Consider the following 23,492-nt stretch of genomic DNA (forward strand, 5'->3'; position numbering starts at 1 on the left):
TTTCCAGAGAAGCCACAAAACTTGTAAAATAAGGCTTTATTAACAGATGACACCAAGCTAGAGCTGTCTGACCATCAAAAAGCTTCATAATTGGCAAAACCAAACAAAGCACATCTGCATGAACTCTTCATTATCAACTTTGAAGTTTGGAGGTGGAGGAGTGATTATAATGGGCCTGCTCTGGCCCAGAATGGAGTATTTGTGATGCTCATGACGCAAAACAAAGGAGCCAATCTGCAACAGAATTGCTGAACAAGAACAGAGTCCAGTGGAGGCAAAGGCCTCGCCTGACATGATGCGTGGGAAGTTTAAAATAGCAGGAACAAATCTCAAGTCTGAAAACTGAAGTAATTTTCCTGACGAGGAATGTAAAAGTCATCCACACTGATGTTAAAGAATGCTAAAGTTGCAGGATCATGTGGCAAAATGAGCTTCTCCCATGTTTAAGATGATTTATATGGGAAAGCCTTTCCCCAAGATGTACAGCAAAGTCATGAATACAAAGTAAATGTCTATTTCTAATGTTAAAATTTCTACATTAAATATAAGAGATTTTATATGTGACATCCCTAAGATACACTCAAAGATCTAAGCGCGTTGAATAAGAGCCCCAAAAACGCCATGATTTCACCACAATGATACAAACTGTTCCTGTAGGAGACATCCTTTACCCAATAAGATTGACACTTAAAAGTTTTATTTGAAAAAACATGTAAAATGTAAGAGGAGGCACATTTTTGGGGTAAGATGTAAAAAGTATAAACACATTAAAGTATTGGATATCCAGGTGGTAATCTGCTTTTTTAGTTGGGTTTTCTGCGGTTTGTCCAGTTGAAATATACAGAACATTTTAGGACCAGATAGCCAGACACACACACACATATAAAAAAAATCACTAGAAGGGTTTTACTTACAGTTAAATCAGAAGAAAATATCCAATTTCATTAGAATTTCTTGGACAGAAATCAGAAAAGAACCTAGAAATGTCTATATTTTTTTAGACAGAAATCAAAAGATGCTACATCAGAGCTTCACGGAAACAAGGAAGCGAATTTGTCTAAAAAAATAAATAAATAAACGGCATACTTTCATTACAGAAAACATATCTCAATAATCTAATAAGATAATAAAAACATCTTTTAAAAGGTGGTACTCTTTCTTCTTTTTTTGTGTGTCTTTCTGTGTTGTGGTGAAAATATCAGTCCATACTCTCACAATTACATCTTTAGAGAGCGACCAGTCAGCTGTGAGGGATTTTATTTGATGGTGCGGCGTCGCCCTCTACAGGCCATGAAAATAGAGCTGCTACAAACTAATAAAAACATGCCAGCAGAATGTAGTAAATCTTGACCATTAAGTCAAATTGCTGAATAAATAATAAAAAGAAATGACCTAGAAAGTATTAAATACTGATTAATGGCGCTCTGTGAGTGATGTCTGAAAACCTTTCCAGCTGAACCTACAAGACTTTGACAGTCTGAAAATTAAGACCTGATCAGCTTGGATCAAATGGATCATTTCCTGGTTTTTATTTCAATTACTGACCCAGATGACGGAGGATCACTCGGTGAGCAGCTCTCCGGATCAACCAATCCACACACGGGGAGTGACGTCAGAAAAACACACTCACCTCTCCGATCTGAACGTGCGTTTCCTCCACAGACTGCGAGTATGAGCGGATGATCTCCTTCATGTGGAGAACGTGGTTTTCCTCGATGTCCTGGAATCTCTGAAACAAACGCAGACGATATCCGTCGTCAGGCGACAACAAAGTAACCGCGTGCCAAACAACTTGACGTCACGTTATCGAGAGGATGGGAAAGCAAAGAAACAAGAGCGTGACTTTGACTCGAAGGGAAATCTTCTCGCTGTGACCTCATGTGCGAGAGTCTGGGTGGTCCGAGGCGCGCGCTCAACATTAGTCCTTTCACGAGATGTCGATTTTGATCATGTCAGGCGCTGGCGAGGATTCATTTCTGGTGTGTTTTACTGCTGTGCTTGCGCAGAGATCACAGGGCTCGAACGCTCTCATTGAGATCTGGGTTTTGGACGTAAACTGAGACGCCTGAGCTCAAGCAGTCATGAAGAGGAAAATCCAGGCATTAGTGAGGAGATTAGCTCTTAATAATCACAAAAAGAACCCAGATAAAGAGCCTCTCGTGTCTGACTGTGAAGTACAAGGGTGTGCAGTCGCAGCGCCATGCAGAAGTATTCATACACCTTGAGATTCTTTACATTTCATCATGTGACGTGATGTTTATCCTCAATATAATGTGTGGTTATAGACCAAGACAAATCAGGGTATTACTGTAAAGCTGTCTTTAGTTGAAGGCTAAGAGATGCATGGTATACGAGTCTCTTTGCACATTTAAAGACTAAAACCTTTGACCGTTCTTTGAAAAGTAGTTTCAAGGTCAGTCAGTGCCGCCACAGATTAGAGCACAGAAGGCTGAACACGGAGATTTTTTTAGAAGCTGTTTTCCAAACCATGTTTCCTTTTCTAAGCAAAATTATTCAAGTCAATTCAAACTCATTTCAAAAATACTTTATTTATCCCAAATTAAATGCTATCCTAACTCATATCAGCCAAGTATCTTCAGAGAGTCGTTATGGATGGTGATGAAAGAACTCCAGTAGCAGTCAGTCTCGCAACAAATCTGAAGGGGCTTCTGACTGAAGGCTGTTGCGCATAACCACGACATGCTAATGGCTCAATATTTGGGCAGCAGAGATGATGTTGCACAGCAACAGATGTTGGATAACACCATCCGTTGTTGGCAAGCACTGCTAATCCACCTCATTTGCTTTTGCCGCCTCTCTTCAAGCCTCTGTCTGCCCTTATGATTAGAAATAGACGGAGCTGGTGACTTGATCCTTGTCCAATACGATCAATTGAAGAGATGGATTGAATTTTTTTATTCTGTCACTGAGGGTGAAACAATTAATTGGATTAATTGTGATTAATCGATTATTGAAATAATTGATAAACAATTTAGTAACTGATTAATTGCAGATAGGAGTATATTTTGACTTTGAATTAATGAGTTTCATCAACTTTTAATTTCCCTTTGGGGTCAATAAAGTTTCTTTGAATTTGAATACAGAGTTTTAAAAAAAAATGCAGTTTGGTGAATAAAACAATATATTTAGAGCAGCAATTAAATCAAAACTTACCAGAACTATATTCATTTTGCATTTAAAATAAAGAAACCCTTTGTCTGCACATATATTTTAGCCAAAACTAATCAAGATGTATAGCTTTAGTTCAGGTTTACTAAAGGAACAGTTTGGCATTGCATTTTAGGTAATAAAATGTTTATTTTTCTTACTTATCAAATAAGTTTTATTATTTGTTTACTTGTATATTTTAATGTATTTCTAATATTGTATAAAAGTTTTAGGTGGCAAAATAAAAAAAAATGGTGCAATTTTCTTATCCAATTAATCTATTAATCATCCGAATATCGATTAATCGATTACTAAAATTATTGCTCTATCAGATTCAAGCCCAACAAAATATACAGAAATTGGTGGCTGTAACATGAAAACATGAAAAAACAAAACAAAAACAAAGTTCAAAGGGGTATAAATACTTTTGCAAGGAACTGTAAGTAAGACTGTACTTCCATCTACTGCCAGCAAGAACACGCAGACAAACAGAACACACATGCAGGAGCCCTGGTGATGTCAGAGCGCACATGTGTTCACCGTGTTTATAATTATGTGTCCACATGCGAAGCGTGGGAGATGAGCCGTAGACGGCGATCCAGCGGAAGCGCGAGCCGCAACGCCGCTTCCTCCACAACAGCGAGGAGAGAAGAACGGCGGGGTTAACTCGAACCAGCTCTAGTGGCAGTGCCGCTGCGGTACGCCAGGATATGGAGGCCCGATTCTGCTGAGCTGATTTTAATTTGGAGTTTATCTAATCAGCCGCTCGGATGGATCCAATCAGGGTCTTTGCACAACGATCCGGTTACAGAGGAAAAAACACAATCTGGAGACGATACAGGACCCGAAACATTGAACAGACGAGTGCCGCACTAACAGATTACGCAACAAAGCATTTGCATGCCACAAAGATGGATGATAAGCAGAGTTTGAGAACACATTTGTCATTAGGTCACATGCACATGGGGGGGAAGAGAAACCAGCTAAGATTCATAAAAACCTGTGAAGTTTCTGCCATCTTCTGTTCAAAGTCGGACTTGGCTGAAGCGTACTTCTCCACGTATGACTTGTAGGTCTCTATGGCTTTTTTGGCTTTCACTCCGGCCTGGAAAGAAAAAATAAACAGATCGATGACTTACTCTGGTTTGCTTTCCGGATCAGGTTAAACGTATCGGAGTGAAACCAGAGAGTGAGTTCAACATCTGAGGAAAGGATTCGCTCAGGTTTTGTGTTTCCGTAAACCAGGACACACTTCATCATGCTACATTAGCGTACCAAGGATATGTGCGTATGTGTATGTGTAATAAAGGGTGACCTCCCACCTTGTCCACGTCTCGCTGGGTGGCCCCCTCTTTGCGGAGCCGCTCCTGCTCCACGGTTTTGGCATTGTAGTTCTCCTTGGACTTCTGAAGAGACTGAGAGATGGACTGGATGCTCTGGACGGCTTCCAGGGTCGGTGCCACTTCTTCTTTTGTCTGAAAGGCGGCGCGTGCTCGTTAGGTCGCTCAACAAGACAAAAGATGTTTGCAAGAGTCACCGATGGCTCTGATCCTGATTTATGTCATTAAAAGGAAACACTTGGCCTGAACAGCCGTTCCTCTTCAGGAAAATGACTTCAACCCAAATCAGGGTTGCTGCACAATTCACATGTGGAAATTCCAGACTTTCAGAGATACAACTGAGACTTTTAGGCAAATTCAGAATAGGCCGGTCAGTGTCAACGCACGTGACTAATCTGAACATTTTAACTTGTTAGCGTTACATAACACAGACTAATTAAACTACTATTTTGACATAGAAGTCTATCCTGAATATGAAAACTTGGAAAACTGAGACTCTTGAGACATGTTTGGTTTAATATAATAAAACGTTTTGTTTTTTTTAAGAAAATGTGCATACAGTGACAGTTTTTGCTATGGGATACATGGGCATTTGCCCAGGGCAGCATTAGAAGGGGGTGGGCCCCCAAGGAACTAGAAAATTAAATACACCTTATCTGTCAATTGTCACCAGAACAAGTTTGCTACTATTAGCATGCATGTCTAATGGAGTAAGTTTCCCTTAGTTGCAGTTTAGTACTGAGAAACTACATTAACTGCTTTCTGCTAAAAAAAAATACAAAAATAAAAATAATAATAATAATAATAATGTTTGCCTGCATTTCGATTGGTTGGAGTATAACAGGACGGCCTTGCACAAATGCCTGCACATTTATATTTCAAACTTACAAAGTTAAGCATAGCGATTAATCGTGATTAATTGGATTACATTTTTTAATTGACTGACAGCACCAATTTTAAAGTATAAAGAGTAAAAAAAAAAAAAAAAAGGAGACGGACAGATGAATGAATCGATGTTGCCATGAATAATCAAGTTCCAGATTTTTCCTGTCCGAGTAGGAATCTTGTAAACTCCTCTCCCAGCTCCTCTGTTAATTCTCACAAGTGTGAAGCAGACCTTTAGCCAGGCAGAGGAGGAAGTAATTAAACCTACAGACTCGCTATGAAACGTATATAACTTCGTATCTGAACGGTTTTACTTTATATACAGAATGGCGGTGTAAAATAAAAAGCCATAAAACTACACAAGCGTTTGGAGGAAGGAGACGTCACCGGATTCTCCGGCAGGGGGCTGCAGTGCGATTCCACACAAAAGCTTTAAAAACCTCAAATTGGAGCAGAAAATGACAGAAACAAGAGAAATCCATGTGAATAAAAATGTTAATGTGCCATAAAATTGTCCCGTTTTAATCGAGGAAGCGCTCTAGTTTACATCTTCCACAACAGAACGAAGACAAAACAGTGCTGAGATATAAAAACAGAATGTTTTCTGCCAAGGACAGGGTTTAATTTAAATACGCACATTTTAAACAAACTGAAAGTTTGGGTCCTTCTTGAAGATAGGAGCTGCAAAGCAGAAACCTAAATAAGTGCTTTAGGGATAAATAGGCATCCATAGAAACAAAATTAAGCCAGAGAAAATGATTTTCTGTGGCTAAAGTTGTTCTTTTAAAGAATTGCTAAAATAACTTAACGACAATTCAGAACTTTATATCTACATCACATGAAAACTGCACGATGCCGTCATAAAAAGGAGACAATTAATTCAAATCTTATGTGTCTTTACCTTCTTGTGTGCTTTGGCCTGTTCTTCCACGTATCTCTGCACTTCTTTTATAAGCTCTTGCAGCTTCCTCACTAGGTCCATGTGACAGCTGGCCAGTTTCTCCGTTGAGCTTCTGAAGATATCCCACATTGGTGCAAAGGTCCTGTTGAACAGATTGAGTAAGATTCTTGTTATTAATGTTTTTTTTTTTATTATTGCTATTGTTTGTGACAGAGTAGGGGAATAAACTCATGCATAAACTCACCCCAGCTGAGAGAAGTTGCCAGCTGACTTGGCGAGTTTGGTCATGGACCTGGCGTAGGCCTCTTCAATGACACTCCTGCAGGGAGAAGAGACGTGTTATAATGACTAAGATACAGAGAGTATTATGTATTGTTATCTATTACATGAGTAAGTAAGGTTAACGACTCATTCATTTAACTGAAATGTGACTAAAGTTCAGGTTTTGACTGAGAACAAAACAGGCAAATTTGTTCCTAAATCTTGTGTTGGAGATGACAGAATATAAATCTACATGCAGCACCTTTTATTTATTTTACTTTGTGACTCTATAAAAGGACCAAAACTGACATAATTAAAAATAAAAAATATACTTAAATGGCCCAATAAAATCAATAAATACTGTTGTGATGTTTTTTTTGTTTTGTTTACTTATTATCACTCTTATTATTTTAACATTATACATATACATATATATTTTGTATTTATTTTTCTTTTCATCACCTTATTTTATTGTCATTTTCATACAGCACTTTGGTGCAGTTTTAAACCTGTTTTTAAAGCACTATATAAATAAATTTGACATCGACAATACAAATAAAATGTTTCAATTAGTTTAAAAAAAGAGAGAATTTTACCATACGTTTCACAATTTAATTGACATTCATTTGTATTTTTCCCAGCTTAGTTTGAACAAATCATATTTTTAAGCACATAAATTCAATTTTGTGGTTTTTAAAAACATATATTTTTTTAATCTTCCTTTTACTTGTGGGTGCATTTGAGTCCCTTTAGGTAATTTATTTATTAATTTATCCTTTATTTCCCCTCACCCTTCACACAGCTCCTTCTATTTCCTTTACAACAATGCGACAGGAAGAGAAAAAAAATTATATAAACTGCCGCAGCATCGCAGAGAAAGTCTGAATTATACATCTCGTCCAGCCATCTTGTCTCGGCGGTCAAGGTCGTTCAGGGGGAAACGGGTCAACCGAGCGTGAACTCAGACACGCAGCATTCAAGCATCAACGGCAAAAGCCTTTGCAGAAGATGCAGCAAGACAGAGATACAGTGCTGTGTGTTGTCATGTCACAGATACACGTCTCAACGCGTTGGAATGGGATCAGAACAAAACTAACACTGTTTATAGAAACGATGGCGGATAAAGTGCAAAGTTGTCTAATGTTTTTAAAAATACGCTACAAAAACTCCTCATAACTGACTTGATACCGGGAGGTAGCATGGTTGCATGATATTATCTTGTATTATCTTGCAGTGGGGATAATGTTTGTAAATATTAGGGCAGCTGGGTGATTAATACATTTGAAAGATTAGTCAAATTTTTGGTTTTTTGAAGATTTCCTCTTTGGAAAATCTGTTTTGTTTTGTTTTTTTCCACCAATGCATTCCTTGTGTTTCCATAGTTCAGAGTGATGTCAGCACGCACAAGGCCGCCATCTTGTTTGACAAGTGTCGTTTTACAGCTTCTGTCTACCTGGACTTTGAATTCAGGTCAACTCTACGACTAAATATAAGGGTCAGGCATGGATTTTTTTTAACGATAATGCAGTAATAATATTACCCAATTTAAACAATGCGAGAATAAATATATTACCAGAATAAAGTCATAAAATTAGGAGAATTGAGTCGGAATTTTATGAAAACTCCTAACACAAACAATAACAAAAAAAATTTAATTTGAGCCTTTTTCTAATTAAAATGACTTTTTCATTGTAATTTTTAGACATTCTTCTGATAAAGCTATACTCTTGTAATCAAACAAGGGCCTCATACCCAGCCATACAACTCACTGGGGGGATGGTTTAAATAAAATGACAGAAAAATGTTGAACATATTTTCTGTCATTTGTAAGTAAAAAAAAAAAAAAATCATAAAAATTGAAAATACAATCTAGATTTTATTTTTCAAGCCAAATCGGCCAATCCTAGTAAATATTGTGATGACTATTTAAAATTCAGGTTAGTAAAACCTGGAATATATTAGCCAACAATTACTGAACCCCAAATAGTCTATTGCTGTATGAACATTACACGCACTGATATGGCGATGACAATATATTTGCGATATATTGTGCAGATCTAGACGGTAGAAGATTTATTTTACGGCTTTCTACACATTATTACTATGGAAATCAGTAAATAAGGAGGATGCTTATGTCACCTCATTTAACAAACATCTAAAGGCCATTAAAAAAAAAGCCAACATGTAAATACTGCATCAGGATTTGAATAACAAATCGTCTCTCTTATTCAACTGGAGACTCCTGGTAAATCATGACGATGTCGCCTTACAATAGAAAGCAGTCCTTTCATCTCCAAGACTAGAACATATGTGAATGAAGGCCTCCTATAAATGACCAGGTCAGTTCTATCTTTTCAGTGCTTCAGTGTGCATGGAATCACAATAGAGGACAGGAAGATGCTGGGGATACGAGTGTGGCGCGCTGACTTTTATCACCACTAGAGGGAGCCCTACTGCCGTTTTTGAAGGTGCAAAAATGACCTATGGTACTGATGGACAAGCAAGTCCACAACAAGACTAAATTTAATGCAAACGTGCTACAAAGTTAATGTAAGAAAATACAGAACAATTCCAAACTTTTCCAGACTTACATTTCTAGATTTTATTTTATGTATTGAGTTATTTTACATGCAGTTTTTATGGCATCCTTGTCGCCTCCACTACTCACCGTGAAATTCTAAAACAGTACAGGTACCAAAACTCCTGAAACAACAAACCAATCTGGATTGAAGCGTGTGGCTTGAAGTTTCTTTTCTTGGCATTGTGACTAAACTCAGAGCAGCTCTATTTAAAAAAAAATCTACTTCTTGTATTTGCTCACGGAAGTGGAATTTGTAAACCCTGGTACCTTACTGTCATTCATAAAAACTAAACACTGCAGAATGCAGATGCGTCCTTTGCTACAAATGATCTGTATCGGTCCCACGCTTGAAGTGAATTCTAGATTGTGTATCAGTGACAATGTGACCGATTCTTAAGGGCAGATATATGTAATCTAGCTCTATGCTCTGCTTTATTGTTTATTTTGCATTATATTTAGAAATCCCTAATTGTACTTTCTTGAATGAAAGTTTGCTGAGTTTGCTTTTGTCAGTTTCTTTTATTTCTCCTAATTGCACTGATTGAACAAATCAAAGTTGTGTCGTTTTTACATGTTTGACTAGGTTTTGTGAAGTTACTGGTGTATTTAAGTGTGCTGGACCAGCGCAGAATTATCAAAAAAAAATTGTAATTCTGTACATTTATGTCTGTAATTTTTTTTTTTTTTTTTTAAAAGAAAAATTTAAAGATTTAGCACTATTTTTCTTTATCTGTACTACAGCTCAGATATTAGTATCGGTGTCGGAAGTGAAAAAAAGTGGATCGGTGCATCCCTAGAAGAATCGAATTATTTGCACCTCTTGATGAATTTATAATATTGTATAGAAAAAGGCTGAAATGACAAATCCGCAAAATGTGCCATTTTTTAAAAATCCAATTAATCATCATAATAATCAATATATTCATCAACAAATAATCAGAACTGGCAGTCCTAACAGGAATCCTGTCATTTTGTGTCAATACTTGCTCAGTCAACTCAGTGAGGCACATGACATTCCCCAGGGTGCAATAAAGAGTCGGAATGACTCAGTCCTCTGCTACCGACAGACGGAAGAATTTCCCGTCGGATTCCAGCGGTAGACCTGCTGTCATGTGACACTTTCTGAGCGCACACCTTTCACACGGCAGAGAGAATCCGGGTTTTAAAAACCACCTATCATTACGGTGTTGTGGGAACGGAGAGACTGCCGGTGCCAGGTTGGAGGTGAGCTCCCACGGAGGCAAAGTCTGCATCATATCCACACTGCGTGTAGATGTGCAAGCTTAACGAAACGATTAACGCTTTCAGCTGACAACTGGCTGCTGTTAGAGGAGCAACACACAGGACAGGAAGTGCTGTTAAGGCTGTCCCAGATTTAAACCCACATAAACAAGAAAGACATGCTTTGCGCAGCACGCCCTGCTGGTGTCGGCGTACTCGCGTCGCTGCCTTCTCAGACTTACCTTTCTCTGATGAAGTCCGTCAGCTCCTTGGAGGAAATCTGCCCGTGCTTCATGTTGTGGTACAGCACATCAAAGCCATTGTTCTTTTCTCCCTGCATTTCAAGCACACACACACACACACCCACACACACACACACAAAAATGGACAAATCAAGCTGTGAAAATAAAAAAATAAAGTGGAACAAACAGTCCCAAACCAGTTCACAGATCAGATATTACCATGAACAGGTTTTCTACCATCAGCTTCCTCACTGTCTGCATCGACTCCAGCTGCGTCTGCAGAACCTTCTGGTCGATCATGCTCATCTTAGCCATGTTTGAGACTTTTAAGCTAAGACAGACAGCAGCGCATTGGCCTAAAGCCACCTGTGATGTGAGACTGTGTCTGTCATATCCAGTCACTGGGCAACAGTGTCCCGTTGCACCGCTGAAGGGAGGGGGGGACTTATGAATTATAGATTTTTTTTCAAATGAGAAGCTTTTTTTTTAATGCAGCCTGGATATTAGTTAAGCTTTGCAGCTTATTTGCCATGTGATTGTATTATTCTGTACTTTGCCCTTATTTTATGTTCTTATCAGATGTGTTTTTTTTGTATTCATTTGTTTACTATGCATCATTATGTTTGTATATTTAGTTTTCTATTTCTATTTATTTTTAATTTACTTTCTTTCCTCTTTTCAAGTGTGTTTTCATGTCTCTATTGTCTGTTAACTATGTTAGTGCCTGAGAAATTATCCTTGAATGCAAGATAGGTAATATAAATAAATAAATGCATTGTTGTAATTCTACTCGACATGCTATTGGTTTCCATTTGCAACGCAGCCAATCCAGAAGCGCCATCATTCTTCTTGGCTCTGATTGGCTGCACCACCAAGAGTGAAGATGACAAAGACAGTAGATGTTAGCTTCTACAGTAGTGCCAAGACTGTTTCGAGTCAGTTATAAGTGTTTTTAGAAGTGGCATCAAATATTCTTGGATTTCAGGTATTTGTGGACGGTGGTTTCCCCGGACCCACACAATTGCCCGCCGTCCTGTCATATCACAAAATATTGCGCCACCTGTTACATAAGCAATATTTTATATAGGTTTGTGCAATTACTTTTTTTTTTTAAATAACAAAGTAGTCAAGAAAAGCTATCAAACTTATTGCACCACAACCTACTTTCCATATAACTTCAGTAATACAGACAATGCTGTTTAGGTATGCATGTCTGCTGGCTCTTAAAGCTGCAGTCTACGCCTTGTAAATGTCCACCAAACTCTTGAATGCGCCTGTTTCTATCACATATTCTCCTTCCGATAAAAAGGTACATTTTGGTTTTCCACTGGCTACAAGCCACAAACAAGACAAACAACTGGTTGAAAAATATAATTTTCTATGCAAATGAGAGATATTTGGGTTTCACTTTTTCAATTCCTCAAATAACTTACATTTTCGATGATATTCCAATGTATTGCAATTAACCCGTACATTATAAGTGTGACGAATTTACAGTTCTCAAGCCCGCAAGTTATTAAATCTACGAACGTATCAGTGCAGAAGATCCCTCCGTCGAACAATAACTGTGTCATCAAATCAGATTTATGTGAGTCTCTTCCATCAGCATGATGAGACCAACATGTCTGGTACGGTCAGGAGGAAAAAAAACAACAAATGCCACTCAAGTGAAACTGTTTTTGTGAAGTAAATACTACTGTGACTTAATTATTCATTTATAGGAAAAACTCAACTGGTTTGCAGAATAGTTACTGTAAAAAAAACTTAATTCTGCTTTAACAACCGCTCTGCACTTTTACAGGGCAATATTTGTTGGACAACTTCCTTGGAAAGCCACCCTGTTGCTTCTCATTAAAAAAAATACCAACAAGCAAATATCCTCATTTTGGTTGTTTTGGTTAAACTTAGAACAACCATCACCAAATCAGTGCCTGGATTTCCACTGTGTCCCAGAAAGAAAAACATACAGCAATAATAATACATCTGTCTTCACTGCATTTGCTTTCACATCAGTGGTAGGAGAACACACTGACTCTTGCGTTAACACAAAAGTGACACTCAAGCCCCCGTGGCTTCCATGGATATTTCCTAATTCCTGTTCGGATCCGCCGTCAGCAGATTTCCTGCGACATTAAAGCGGCTTTTCCGCACAGGCAAAGGGGAAAGTTCAAGAGGAGGTTTCTGTCAAAAGGCCTGGTGCTATATCAAACAGAACTATGGTATATTTACAGAGCAAACAGCGGTTAGAACGAAAAGCATGCAGTTGTGGGTTTCAGCTCAACGGTCTGGTGTTTTAGCCCACCAAGCAGATCCACTGAGACAGACTTCCTGTTGCAGTAATAAAACTATTAAAACCATTTTGCAAGTCTAACTATAACCAGGTACATAGCAAACAGCTAAGCTTACTCAGCAAGACAGACTGCAACACGGTTTCTTACACAAGCGGTATGCTTTATAGGATAAAGCAAAAGGGAGCACAGTGAGAAGAACATGGAGAGCTGGCCAGTGGACCGACAAAACAGGGAAGTGACGACAGCCAGTGAAAACACACAGAGCAGAACAGAAACAGGAAGAAAGGCCATTCTGTGCAACGAGTCCGTTCTTGTAGAGCTTGATATCAATGCGCCGTGCACAAAAGAGAAATAAAAACAAACAAAGGAAACCGCTCGGGGCGTTTTTGCCTTTTTCCCCTCCGAGCTACAAAACTGGGACCAATTACAAGACATGACCTGACGATGTCACACCTTCACCCTGAGCAAACCAAAAATACACAGGTTATTTCAAAACATAGCACATGGAAAAGACGAAATTAAGACAGCATTCTATCTACATTACGTACGGGCCAGTAGAAGGTTTATGCTCGATGATAGCCTTTAGTGAAAACACAATATTTACATTTTAAAAAATTAATTATAGAATTTTTAATTTAAAACCAAAAAAGGATCATTTCAATTTGAGCTATAAAAAAAATAAATTACTGATTATTACAGTTATAATAATGTCATTAAAAAAAACATTTATTATTTGCTATTTTGATTCCAGAAATAAGCCTGCCACAGTAACAAATTTTGATGAACAATAAATTGTCCCATAAGTTATTGCGATAAACAATAATATGTTTGTTTTGGAACCATATTCCAGTAATAGAATGGTAATGGCATAATAATGCAAGAACACATTCTCAAACCTCAATAAACTTTCAGTTCTAGTGAATGTCTTCAACTGGAACTGGAAGACATTTTAAATATCCCAAATAAATATACGAAAACAACAGAAACAGCAATTAAATGAAGTATGAAGTCTCTGTAAATAAAACTGTCCCTCGCGTTGCTCGTAGCTTTACATTTAAAAATACGGGCGACGCTCCTTTAGCTCCCAACGTTTCCAAACAGCAGAATGCGTCTGTGAGCATCAAGAAAATGACGCAACCTCACACTTTCAGCCAGCTGACAGTGGCAGCACTGCTCTGCTCTATACATCGAAGGGACATTTTTTCTGGCAACCTCACCAAAAGTTACAATACGATGACTTTGGTAAAAAAAAAAAAAATAAAATAAAGTAAATAAAATAAATGTTGGTAGTTTTCAAATAGCACTTTTAAAAAAAACATTTGTATAAAGTGAAAGTGAACCTTTTCGCAGTACAATACTTACCTATTTTCTGTAACTACAAGATATTTGTGGAAAATCCGCCTGTTCTCGCAGATTTTTTTTGTAGAGGATATCTAAAATATTTGAAAGGAAATATATATTGGGCAGGTGAAATACCTGAGAACAAAGGTTCTCGACATGCTTTTAAGTGAAGTTTGATGAGCAGGAGCATCATTTATTTTACTTGACGCTGACTGGCTGCACCTCCCAAAATAGAAAGAAGGATATCTAAAGAAGTTAGTTTGCTTAGATGCTTGCCATTGTGCGTAGTAATGCATATTGAGGTATATAAGGTGTTTGAAGTTTTGAAACAGCCATTTACAAACAGGTATAGTTTGGTCCCAAGCATTCATGTATTTTAGCTAATCTCGAGTGTGACTATGATCCCTAATCCTGCAACCTTGACAATGGGAAACAGGTTATGCCAAACCTACAAGAGCTGAAAAAGCATGAGCAGGCATAACATTACACAGAAAGTAGACCTTACTGATGAACCACCTCAAACTTGGAACTTGTTCTGAATATGAGAAATACTTACGATGCTTGGAAAAATGAACCTTTTACACATTCCAAAACAAAGGATACGATACGCCGTGCGACATGTCGGCCGGGGTTTGTTGGAGCAACAGCTCTGTTTTGCGGCTGAGACAGATGTGCAATACGCAGGCCGAGCCATTACCACCAATGACAGAAACTCGTTCACAGTCTATTCTAATCCTGTCTGTGGCCAGGATCCTGCAATATGTTTGCTCTTAGGGAGACTGCAGGGCGCTCAGTGTCGTCAGAGTTTTTATGTCTTCCAAAACTGTAGGCAATAGTTCTGCAACTAGTCAGCCTGCGTCACATTGGGACGTGCACAGCTGTTTTGGCTTGGAAGTTACAGGTCTCACACCCACGGAAAAGAAAGAAGGAAAGGCTTGCTGACAGAGGAAGGAAAGAAAAACACAGTTTGGCTTAGATTTAAAACCAGAGTTTTAACGCACACAAACAAACTCAAAGGCTTAAACCAGATCCTTTGGCAAGAACTTGCCGGGGCACATGTTTCCAAATAGTAGGATGTTTTCTGAAAAATATATTTAATGTTTTCACTTTTGTTTTTCATTTCCGTCCAAGGTTTTAGTTTTCAGAAAAGTCAAAAGTTATTTTTTAAAATTGCAAATCCTGCAGAGTTCTTCATAAAAGAACTTGTTCCTTCAACTTGTTCACATTCCTACCAAGTTCCCAGCCTTTGACATTTTGCGCCAACATTCTTCCATACCAGCAACCCAACCATGTTGTGCCTACATGCTTAATCGCTGCTATTTATCGTAAGTTATGCATTTATGAAGATAATCATAACACTGCATTAATCATGTGCAATTTACTTTAATTCTGAATTATTTCTGACATGACATTCTACTTCTATTCATCGTGGTTCTGATTCAATCAATGGAAATGAAAGTCCATACGGCTATGAATGTAACGTACTTGAAATATAACAACCTACCAAACGATGCATTCAAACAAACTTTTCATTGTAATTTTGCATATGGTGATTATGATTTAAAATATTCCATAGCTCTACTCTCTGATGGTCTTAGAAAATAAAGAATTGTACAAGAAAAGTCATTATTGTTCATAAACAAATATGATATGTAAGCCATAGACTATCCAAAATGTACATATGACATATTATTAAAGACAACCACCGCAAAAATACTTTTTCACTTCCGATACCAATACAGATATCTGAGGTTTAATATCGGCCGATACCGATCCGATACAGAAAAGGTGTTTTGAATTGACTTAAAACATTTATTTTTTTCTGTTTTTAAAAAAAAGACATACATGTACTAAATTAAAAATGTAACAACACAAATTTAATTGTTTTCAGTCAGTCCAATTTATAGGAGTATAACAGCCAATGTAATATAAATAGTAAAGAAACTGAAACTGACAAAAATAATAGGTTGACTACTTTGGTCAAACGTGTAAAAAAAAAACAAAATAATAAAAGCTGCAACAAAAGTTCTTCCAACTGGTTCAGAAAGTGCAATTGGAAATTCTAAAAATAATGTAAAATAAATAAAGCATCATGTCGCTCCAAGCACAAAGCATAGAATTAGACTGAATAGATCTGCCCTTATAGATCTGGCACATTGTCACCAATGTCCTATTTAAACTATATTTTCAATATTGGGATTGGTACTGATATTAATATCGGATCAGTGCATCTCTACTACTGATGAACACAACACAGAACACAGAGAGGAGAAGGTATATCAACAAATAGCGTTTTACAAGCTGAATGTTGCACTGCAAAACAAAACCACATGTTGCTTTTGCATTGCTGTTGTGTATGCACAACAGCATTGCTGGAGTCCACCTAAAAAATTTTTTAAAAGAAAGAAAACCAGACACCATAGAATCTCAAATACCACCTGGTAGGAAAAGAGGCAAAACCACAGCGTTGCCTACTTATCATCTCACATCTGCTGGGCAGAAGGAGGACAGGCATTCACTCCCCTTCTCTTCTGTTAGGGCTCCACACCAGCTGTAATATCCTGTGAGCGGGGAATCGAGTGTTTATTGCCTCAGGCTGTAATGTAAGACATGACATGGAGAGAGGCCTTATTATCTCACTGCTACCTGCTCCCTCCCGACAACCGAAGACGACTAAGACAAATTAAAACCGGAGAGTCTGCGAAGGCGTTCTGCAATTTATATAAGCATTCCAAGACATTCGGTATGGAGGCTGGAAATAGGAGAACTCGTCTGTGTATGGTTGGATGGAAAGTTGGCATTCGACTTTACTGTAGCAATTATCACGCACCGGTGCAAAATGAATTATAAGGAGGGTAAGTGCCCTCTGGGAGGCTTTGAGCACATGGTTTCCTCCTGCAAACAAGAAAACCAGAAGGAGAAAAATACAAAAGAGGCATAGATGGCATGCCTTCCTCCTTGCCCTGGGTGAAAGCGGCGGAAAATAAGAATGTCTGCAAAGACAAGGAATTCAGACCCATCACAATAAAGTCAAACTCACAATTCTAAAAGTAGAGGTTTTTCCTTTGTATTTGTGTTCCTTATTTCCAGGAAATAATCAGCCTTTGTTGTCAAAACTGCTTGTTAACGTGCGAAAAAGAAAATGCTATTAGCTAATTCTTTGCATTGCTTTCTCGGAATGCACACCTAGCAGCTAATCTGGCAGTTCGAGTGGAAGGTGCCAGAACTCCCTCTGAAAGTAGAAAAAATATTTATCAAATGAGGCTTTAAAATATGCAGTTGCTGCTTGCATCACTGAAATTTACTGTAAGTTTTAAAAGCAATGCACACATCACTTTCCTTTAGTTGTGAAAATGGCTAACATAATTAGTTTAACTTTCTCTTCATTGCAGTTACATTTTCTGAATGTAAATTCATGGGTTTCTACTTCTTATCCACATCAGAAACATCTACCACCTTTACTTTTGTTGCTCGTCCACATTCCTCTTGATTGCGAAAAATCGACTGAAGCCATTACATGAACGCTAGTGAAAGCCAGATGCGATTGTCCCTTCTCTTGTTGCTGCTGTATATGTGGCACACAACAGGAAACAAAGTTAAAAGTTATGCTGACTGACAACTGCGGCTAACTACGACATCAGATTTTTTTTTCCAACATAGCCACACAACAGAACCATGCTGGAATATCGAGGGGCAATAACAGACTACAGATGTGGTAAAACTAATTCATTTGTTAGTGTGGCATTATGACTTTGGAGAGTTTTCATTCTTTGATTTTGCCCTTCCCTCCCGCTAGGGTACGGCCCACCAAAGGTAGCTCTCCAGAGATTTCTGTCCTGGGCCCTTCTTTCTCGTTGGCTCCAGATGTAGATCATCTTCTTTCTTGTGGTCTCATCGTCACGCGTTTTGTTGGATGGCCTCTCTCTTTCGCTTGCCTTTGGGGCTCCACCTGAGGTCCTGCCTGATGTCGGTAGGAAGTTTTCGAAGAGAGTGCCCTACCCGGCGACATCTTTTCTTACTGATTTCTGCTTCTAATGGGAGTCGGCAAGTTCTTTCCCATAGGTTGAGGTTACCGATTGTGACTGGCCAGCGAATGGGGAAAACCCTGACAGTTGTTGAGGAATGACTGCATTTTTCCATGTGAGGGTTTGTTGTCCTCCAGGTTTCAGCCCCGTACAGCAGTATGACTTCCCACTGGAGATGAACAGACAGATCTTCGTGGTCAAGGTCAGCTTTCTGGGCGCCCAGATGTTCTTCAGGTAGATAAAGGCAACTCAATTCAATCCTTGCCTTGACACTGGAATACGCTGGAGAAGGTAGCGCAATTTTAGGCAAACTCTCCATATTGCTTCCTATTACAGACTCTGCAGGACTTCAACTCAGAATAGAACCATGCAACAGAAGTTTCCTTTATTGCTGCCTCAGATGTCAGAACTCTGATCTGAGTGTTCTCGTTTCAGCAGGATTTGATGATTGTTGTGGTGTTACTACTAGTTAAACAAGTAGTTACATTATTGTAACAATAATATAATATTGTGACAATACTAGGGCTGCATAATCTATTGTTATTGCAATTCCTGTGTACACAATATGCGTATTGCGAGGAACTGCTAGGACTGCAGTACATGTTAGCTAATTATTAAAGGGCCATGCACTCAAGTCCCCTGTGCCTGTGATATATTTGGTGACATTAGCTGTAGTATATGCTGAAGTCATAAAGAAATGACAACTTAGTTTTGGCAATTTCAGTTTTGTCGAGTTTTTTTAATTTCAGGATTGTAGGTTTTTGTTTGTTTAGTTGGGTTTTTTTTTTACTTGTGTATGGAAAGGTTAAAAATGACTGAAATAAATGAAATACTTTCTAAAAAATATGAATATGAGTCAATAAATACTTGTTTTTGGGATAAAAAATAAAAAAACTAAACTTTTTCTTCCAGGATGTACTACTACTATAGGGTGTCTATGTGTCCTAGAAAACAGAAGTAGAAAGACAACGACACAGTTTACTTATTAGCTTATTTATTACATCATTATCACAATGATTTCCTAATATTGTGACGTCCTATTTAATAAGGCAATAGTGTGTACTTGTGATATCTTCACTAAAGGTTATGGTATGAGATTCTCATACAAGATCAGGAGTCACAATATGTTAAGATTTTTTTTTTTTTTTTAGATCTTGTATTGCAACAATCATCAAGCAGTAAATGAGAATATGATGAACTCTTCCCATCAGAGTCAGGTTGACTTTGCACCCAGTCTTGGGAGTTAAGAGTGGAAAACAAGACAGTGTGACTGAGAACACGTCTTGTAATAAAACCTGATTTATTACAAAACAGGTTTTTGGTGACTCCTTCAACTGAACTGAGAGCCAAAGGAAAGAAAAGAAAATCAAAAATGTTTACAACTTTATTATGCTATCACTCAAAACAAACAAACTGAACTCAGTCCTCAAGCTAATGCGTGTACTGTATATAAAAAGTGTATATAAAAGTGGATGTAACTTCAAGGCAAAGTGAATTCTGTTTGAACCCGAGCGACCACACATGCAGGCTCCAGGGAAGAAAAGGCCATCCTGTTGGCTGAATCAGCTCTGTTTGCTTATCACACTTCCATCTTATTTTCCCATGACAGGCTGCAGGCAAACCAGACATGAGCACATTGTTTCACTTAAAGAAACTACATAGCTGCCACACCGGTTCGCACACGGAGGGAGACCTTTCAGTGGCTACGCATGTCACACAAACTGAAGCTGTGTTAAACGCTGACAAAAAACAAAAAAAAAAAAAAGGGGAAATGAGATTGAGCCTGTGAGTGAATCCAGCGAGCGGAAATTCTGCAGCCAGCGGCCAGTCGAGTGCCGCAATTTTGACGAAAGAAAAAACACTGTATTAGGAACTCTTCTAGTTCCTAATTCCTCAAAGAACTTGTTTTCTTAAGCTGATAAGGAGATTTTATTTGACTTCAGAGATGAATGGCAAGATTGCAAATTAGAAAAAAAAAAATCCCATTAAAGTTAAGGAGCAGAAGATGGAGGCGGGTGGGGGGGAGGACAACATCTCCATGTTTTCACCTGCTTTAAAAAGTTTCAGACAGAGAGCGTTTCAGATCTATGTGCCTGCTCAGAGAGAAGACTGGCAGTCAAGTCAAAAGGGAAATGGATGCATCCCCTAATGCCAAGTATGTGTGCCCTGCATGCTAAACACACAGCTGATCGTGGCCATCACTGCATTCTCTTGTGTCCCACTGCAGGGCACAAAGGGCAGATTGATGAATCAGGAGTGTCTCTGCTCTCCTCTTTTCTCGTTTGGGCAATTATGGAGTCTGCTTGAGCAAAAACGACTAAATAAATAAATATAATCGTGAAGGATTGCACCATCTTTATAGCTTCACTTTTAAGGCATGTCGCATAGAAGAGATGGCTTCTCTGTAGCCGTTACCACACAGGTAAATACAATTAGGGGAATCTAATAAGTTAAGGCTTTATTTTACCAGCTTCCAGCCAAGACGCAACACATTACTGTGGATTAGCATGAGCTACGCTACAGGCTAATAAACAAGAAGCAATACAATAAAAATATAAAACAAACAAGGCAGAAGCTAAGCTCTTCACCGAAAGATACATTTGGTTGTTTGGAAATATTTCCGGTCACAAAAGCCAAATATCAGTCGGCAAGTTACGAACTGCATGCTGACAGCAGGTTGGCTGCCTACCGGAGCAGATAACCTGACTAATTACCAGCTAATATCAGGAGGTTAAATTCCCAATTTGACATCAAAAAGAACAGAACAACCACTTAAAAAACTTCCACTCTATTAGCAGGTTTTCAGATATCAGTTTTGCTAAAGTCTAAAGGAATAATTGTTACAGATAATATGACTGAAATTATCATATGTTATCCTTGTAGCTGTAGGAACACGTGTTGCTTCCGTCTCACAGTTAGCTTTTCACTCAAGGTTATCAAACTGAGTTGGCCCATCCCAACTGTTCCTGGTGTAAAATCCATGTTTGGGGAAACACTGTCTGTTATCTAGAATCAATCATCCAGAGAGTCTGAAAACACAACTGAGACCTAACGGAGAGATTCAGCAGCTATTTAACACGGCCCTTATACTCGGTTTATTCTGAGTCGATGGGCCGCGGTGTGCTTTTGATCCAATTGCCTCATTTGTGGTTACACTTCTAGCCGTGTGTTGCCTTTGAAAACAGCTTTTTATTTGCCATTTTATTTGCTGTGTTCAGAATATAGGGTGATAACGTAATATAATTTATAAACCCTACCCAGAATATTACTTAATGTCTATTTTTCACCCCTGTCAGTGACATGGCAGCAATTATTTTGGTACAGCAAAATGAAGCGTGATTTAAATGAGGACTGAATTGGAGGATACATCTTAAATCGACTAAATAGTTTGTAAAACAATGTTTCCATGTACCTACATAGCAAAAATGAACTGATTATGTGTAATTACTAAAAAGGAGTTAGATCAATAAAGGGTCCTTTCATGACATCAATTTAAAATGTCTTTAAAGCCAAGCAATGTTTTTTTTTTTCTTGTGCTACAGCATTTAATTTGGGGAAAATATATAATCCTTTGTTTTTACAAACAACGCAACTGACAAGTTAAACAAAATAAATTGTAGCTATTTGCACTTGCTACGGCGTTTAACACTTAAAGCCGAAAAACTAAGCAAATTCAGGAATTCAAAGACGTCAAACAGCACAAACATGGCGCAGTGAATAAGTAAATATTTGAAGCAAGTTATGGAAGAATCATCAACACGAGCCGCTCTGACCTAGCTGTGTGAATTTCTAATGAGCATTGAGATGACCTTTGACAGCACATACACACTTTAATACAAACAGAAGCGCAACAACACCAGTTTATTTTTTAAAAATCTACAACATATGTTTGGTTACTTTTTAAATATACTTATATATTTAGAATTTAAAAAAAAAATTTTCGGGGTATTCTAACTAAGCTAAACATCTGGCCTCTTACAGAAACTTCTTCACGGTAGAAAGTGACGCGTACGACAGGGCGCCTGTGACTGGCAGCCAGCGCGTCCAATAGCATTCTTGGAACTGACCGTAAACATTCCAAGAAATCCAGACGCAGCCAATTACCGGAAAGAGGGGCGGGTACTTCATCCTCTCAAGTTAGATAGGTTCACAGAGGCCCAAACCCGGGGTAAAAACAGAATAATTACCGAAGAACATTAATGCTGGTTGAGCAATTCAGGACCGGCTAGTCTGTCGGAACCGGACAGAACCTAGTAACCGCAAGACTCCGACTACGACCAGAATAATAAGGTCAGAATAGACAGAAAGGGAATAATGAGGTGTACCACCGGTGTTAACAGCATTAAAAAATAAACAACACCTACCCAGAAATTTTCTAGGAAGTAAGGCGTTATCATTTTGTTCTGTTCCTCTTCGCCGCAACTCTTCAAGTGGCTGTAATGCGAATTTTAAAGCGTAAATCATCCACCGATCTCCCCCCGTTTCTGTTCTATGTGCCTTTTACCGTTTTCCTCCTCTCCCCTTTCTTCTCCCTTCCCACCTTTAGACTCCACCTCCGCCAGGCGGTGCTGCGCTGCTGCTTTGCCCCGCGGTTCCTTCTCCAGAGTCGGGACGAAACAGCGCTACCATCGGCTGATGAGGACACAGGCGGAAGCTGGCTGAGATGCTGCCTTCAGGTGCTCTCCGTAAATTCCTCAATCACACAAAGACATTTTTAAAAGGAATTCGAATGTCTTATTGCCGCCTCTTATAGCTAAATAAATAGCCTTTGTTGGTTATATATATATATATATATATATATATATATATATATATATATATATTTTTTTTTTTTTTCATATATAGTTTTAACCGAAGAAATTTTTTAAAAAGTATTTATGTATATGTACATATGGACATGTATTTAAAAGTTGACAGTACATTTGATTAATTTTTACGGCAAAAATGTTGTGTTTTTTGTAACGTCCACTTCATTCTGCAATTTGCGAAAGAAGACATTTCCCAAGTATTTAAAATGTTAATATTATACATAAAGATTATAGCAGCAGAAAGGCTCTAGGTCTTCAGGAGATTGGAAGAGTTGACTTTTAAAGCACAAATGTCTTGGATATTAGTTATAACTTCCAGTTGACTTAATTTTATAAAAGTTTTCTTCTTAACATTACATTATTGGGGCCTTTTGGTGCCAAGCAGAGCTCTAGCTTCTAAAACAAATGTGTTGATGAGTAGTTATTGC

At 38.2% G+C, this 23,492-nt stretch overlaps 1 protein-coding gene across 12 annotated transcripts in view; it reads right to left on the bottom strand.

The window, feature by feature from the left end:
- The window catches only part of fcho2 (FCH and mu domain containing endocytic adaptor 2), a 57,841-nt gene extending 35,034 nt beyond the window's left edge, over nt 1-22,807 (bottom strand). For all 12 annotated transcript variants that reach the window (XM_032569120.1, XM_032569122.1, XM_032569114.1 and 9 more), the window contains exons 1-7: nt 22,621-22,807; nt 10,600-10,691; nt 6,539-6,613; nt 6,295-6,436; nt 4,491-4,643; nt 4,169-4,273; nt 1,631-1,729 (exon numbers count right to left, since the gene is read on the bottom strand). In XM_032569120.1, the coding sequence (XP_032425011.1) occupies nt 1,631-1,729; nt 4,169-4,273; nt 4,491-4,643; nt 6,295-6,436; nt 6,539-6,613; nt 10,600-10,691; nt 22,621-22,653 (699 nt within the window). In that variant the 5' untranslated portion in view covers nt 22,654-22,807. The remainder of the gene's footprint in view (nt 1-1,630; nt 1,730-4,168; nt 4,274-4,490; nt 4,644-6,294; nt 6,437-6,538; nt 6,614-10,599; nt 10,692-22,620) is intronic.
- Nucleotides 22,808-23,492: the final 685 nt, after the last annotated feature.

The sequence above is a fragment of the Xiphophorus hellerii genome, chromosome 8, assembly GCF_003331165.1.
Source record: "Xiphophorus hellerii strain 12219 chromosome 8, Xiphophorus_hellerii-4.1, whole genome shotgun sequence".
Classification (NCBI taxonomy): Eukaryota; Metazoa; Chordata; class Actinopteri; order Cyprinodontiformes; family Poeciliidae; genus Xiphophorus; species Xiphophorus hellerii.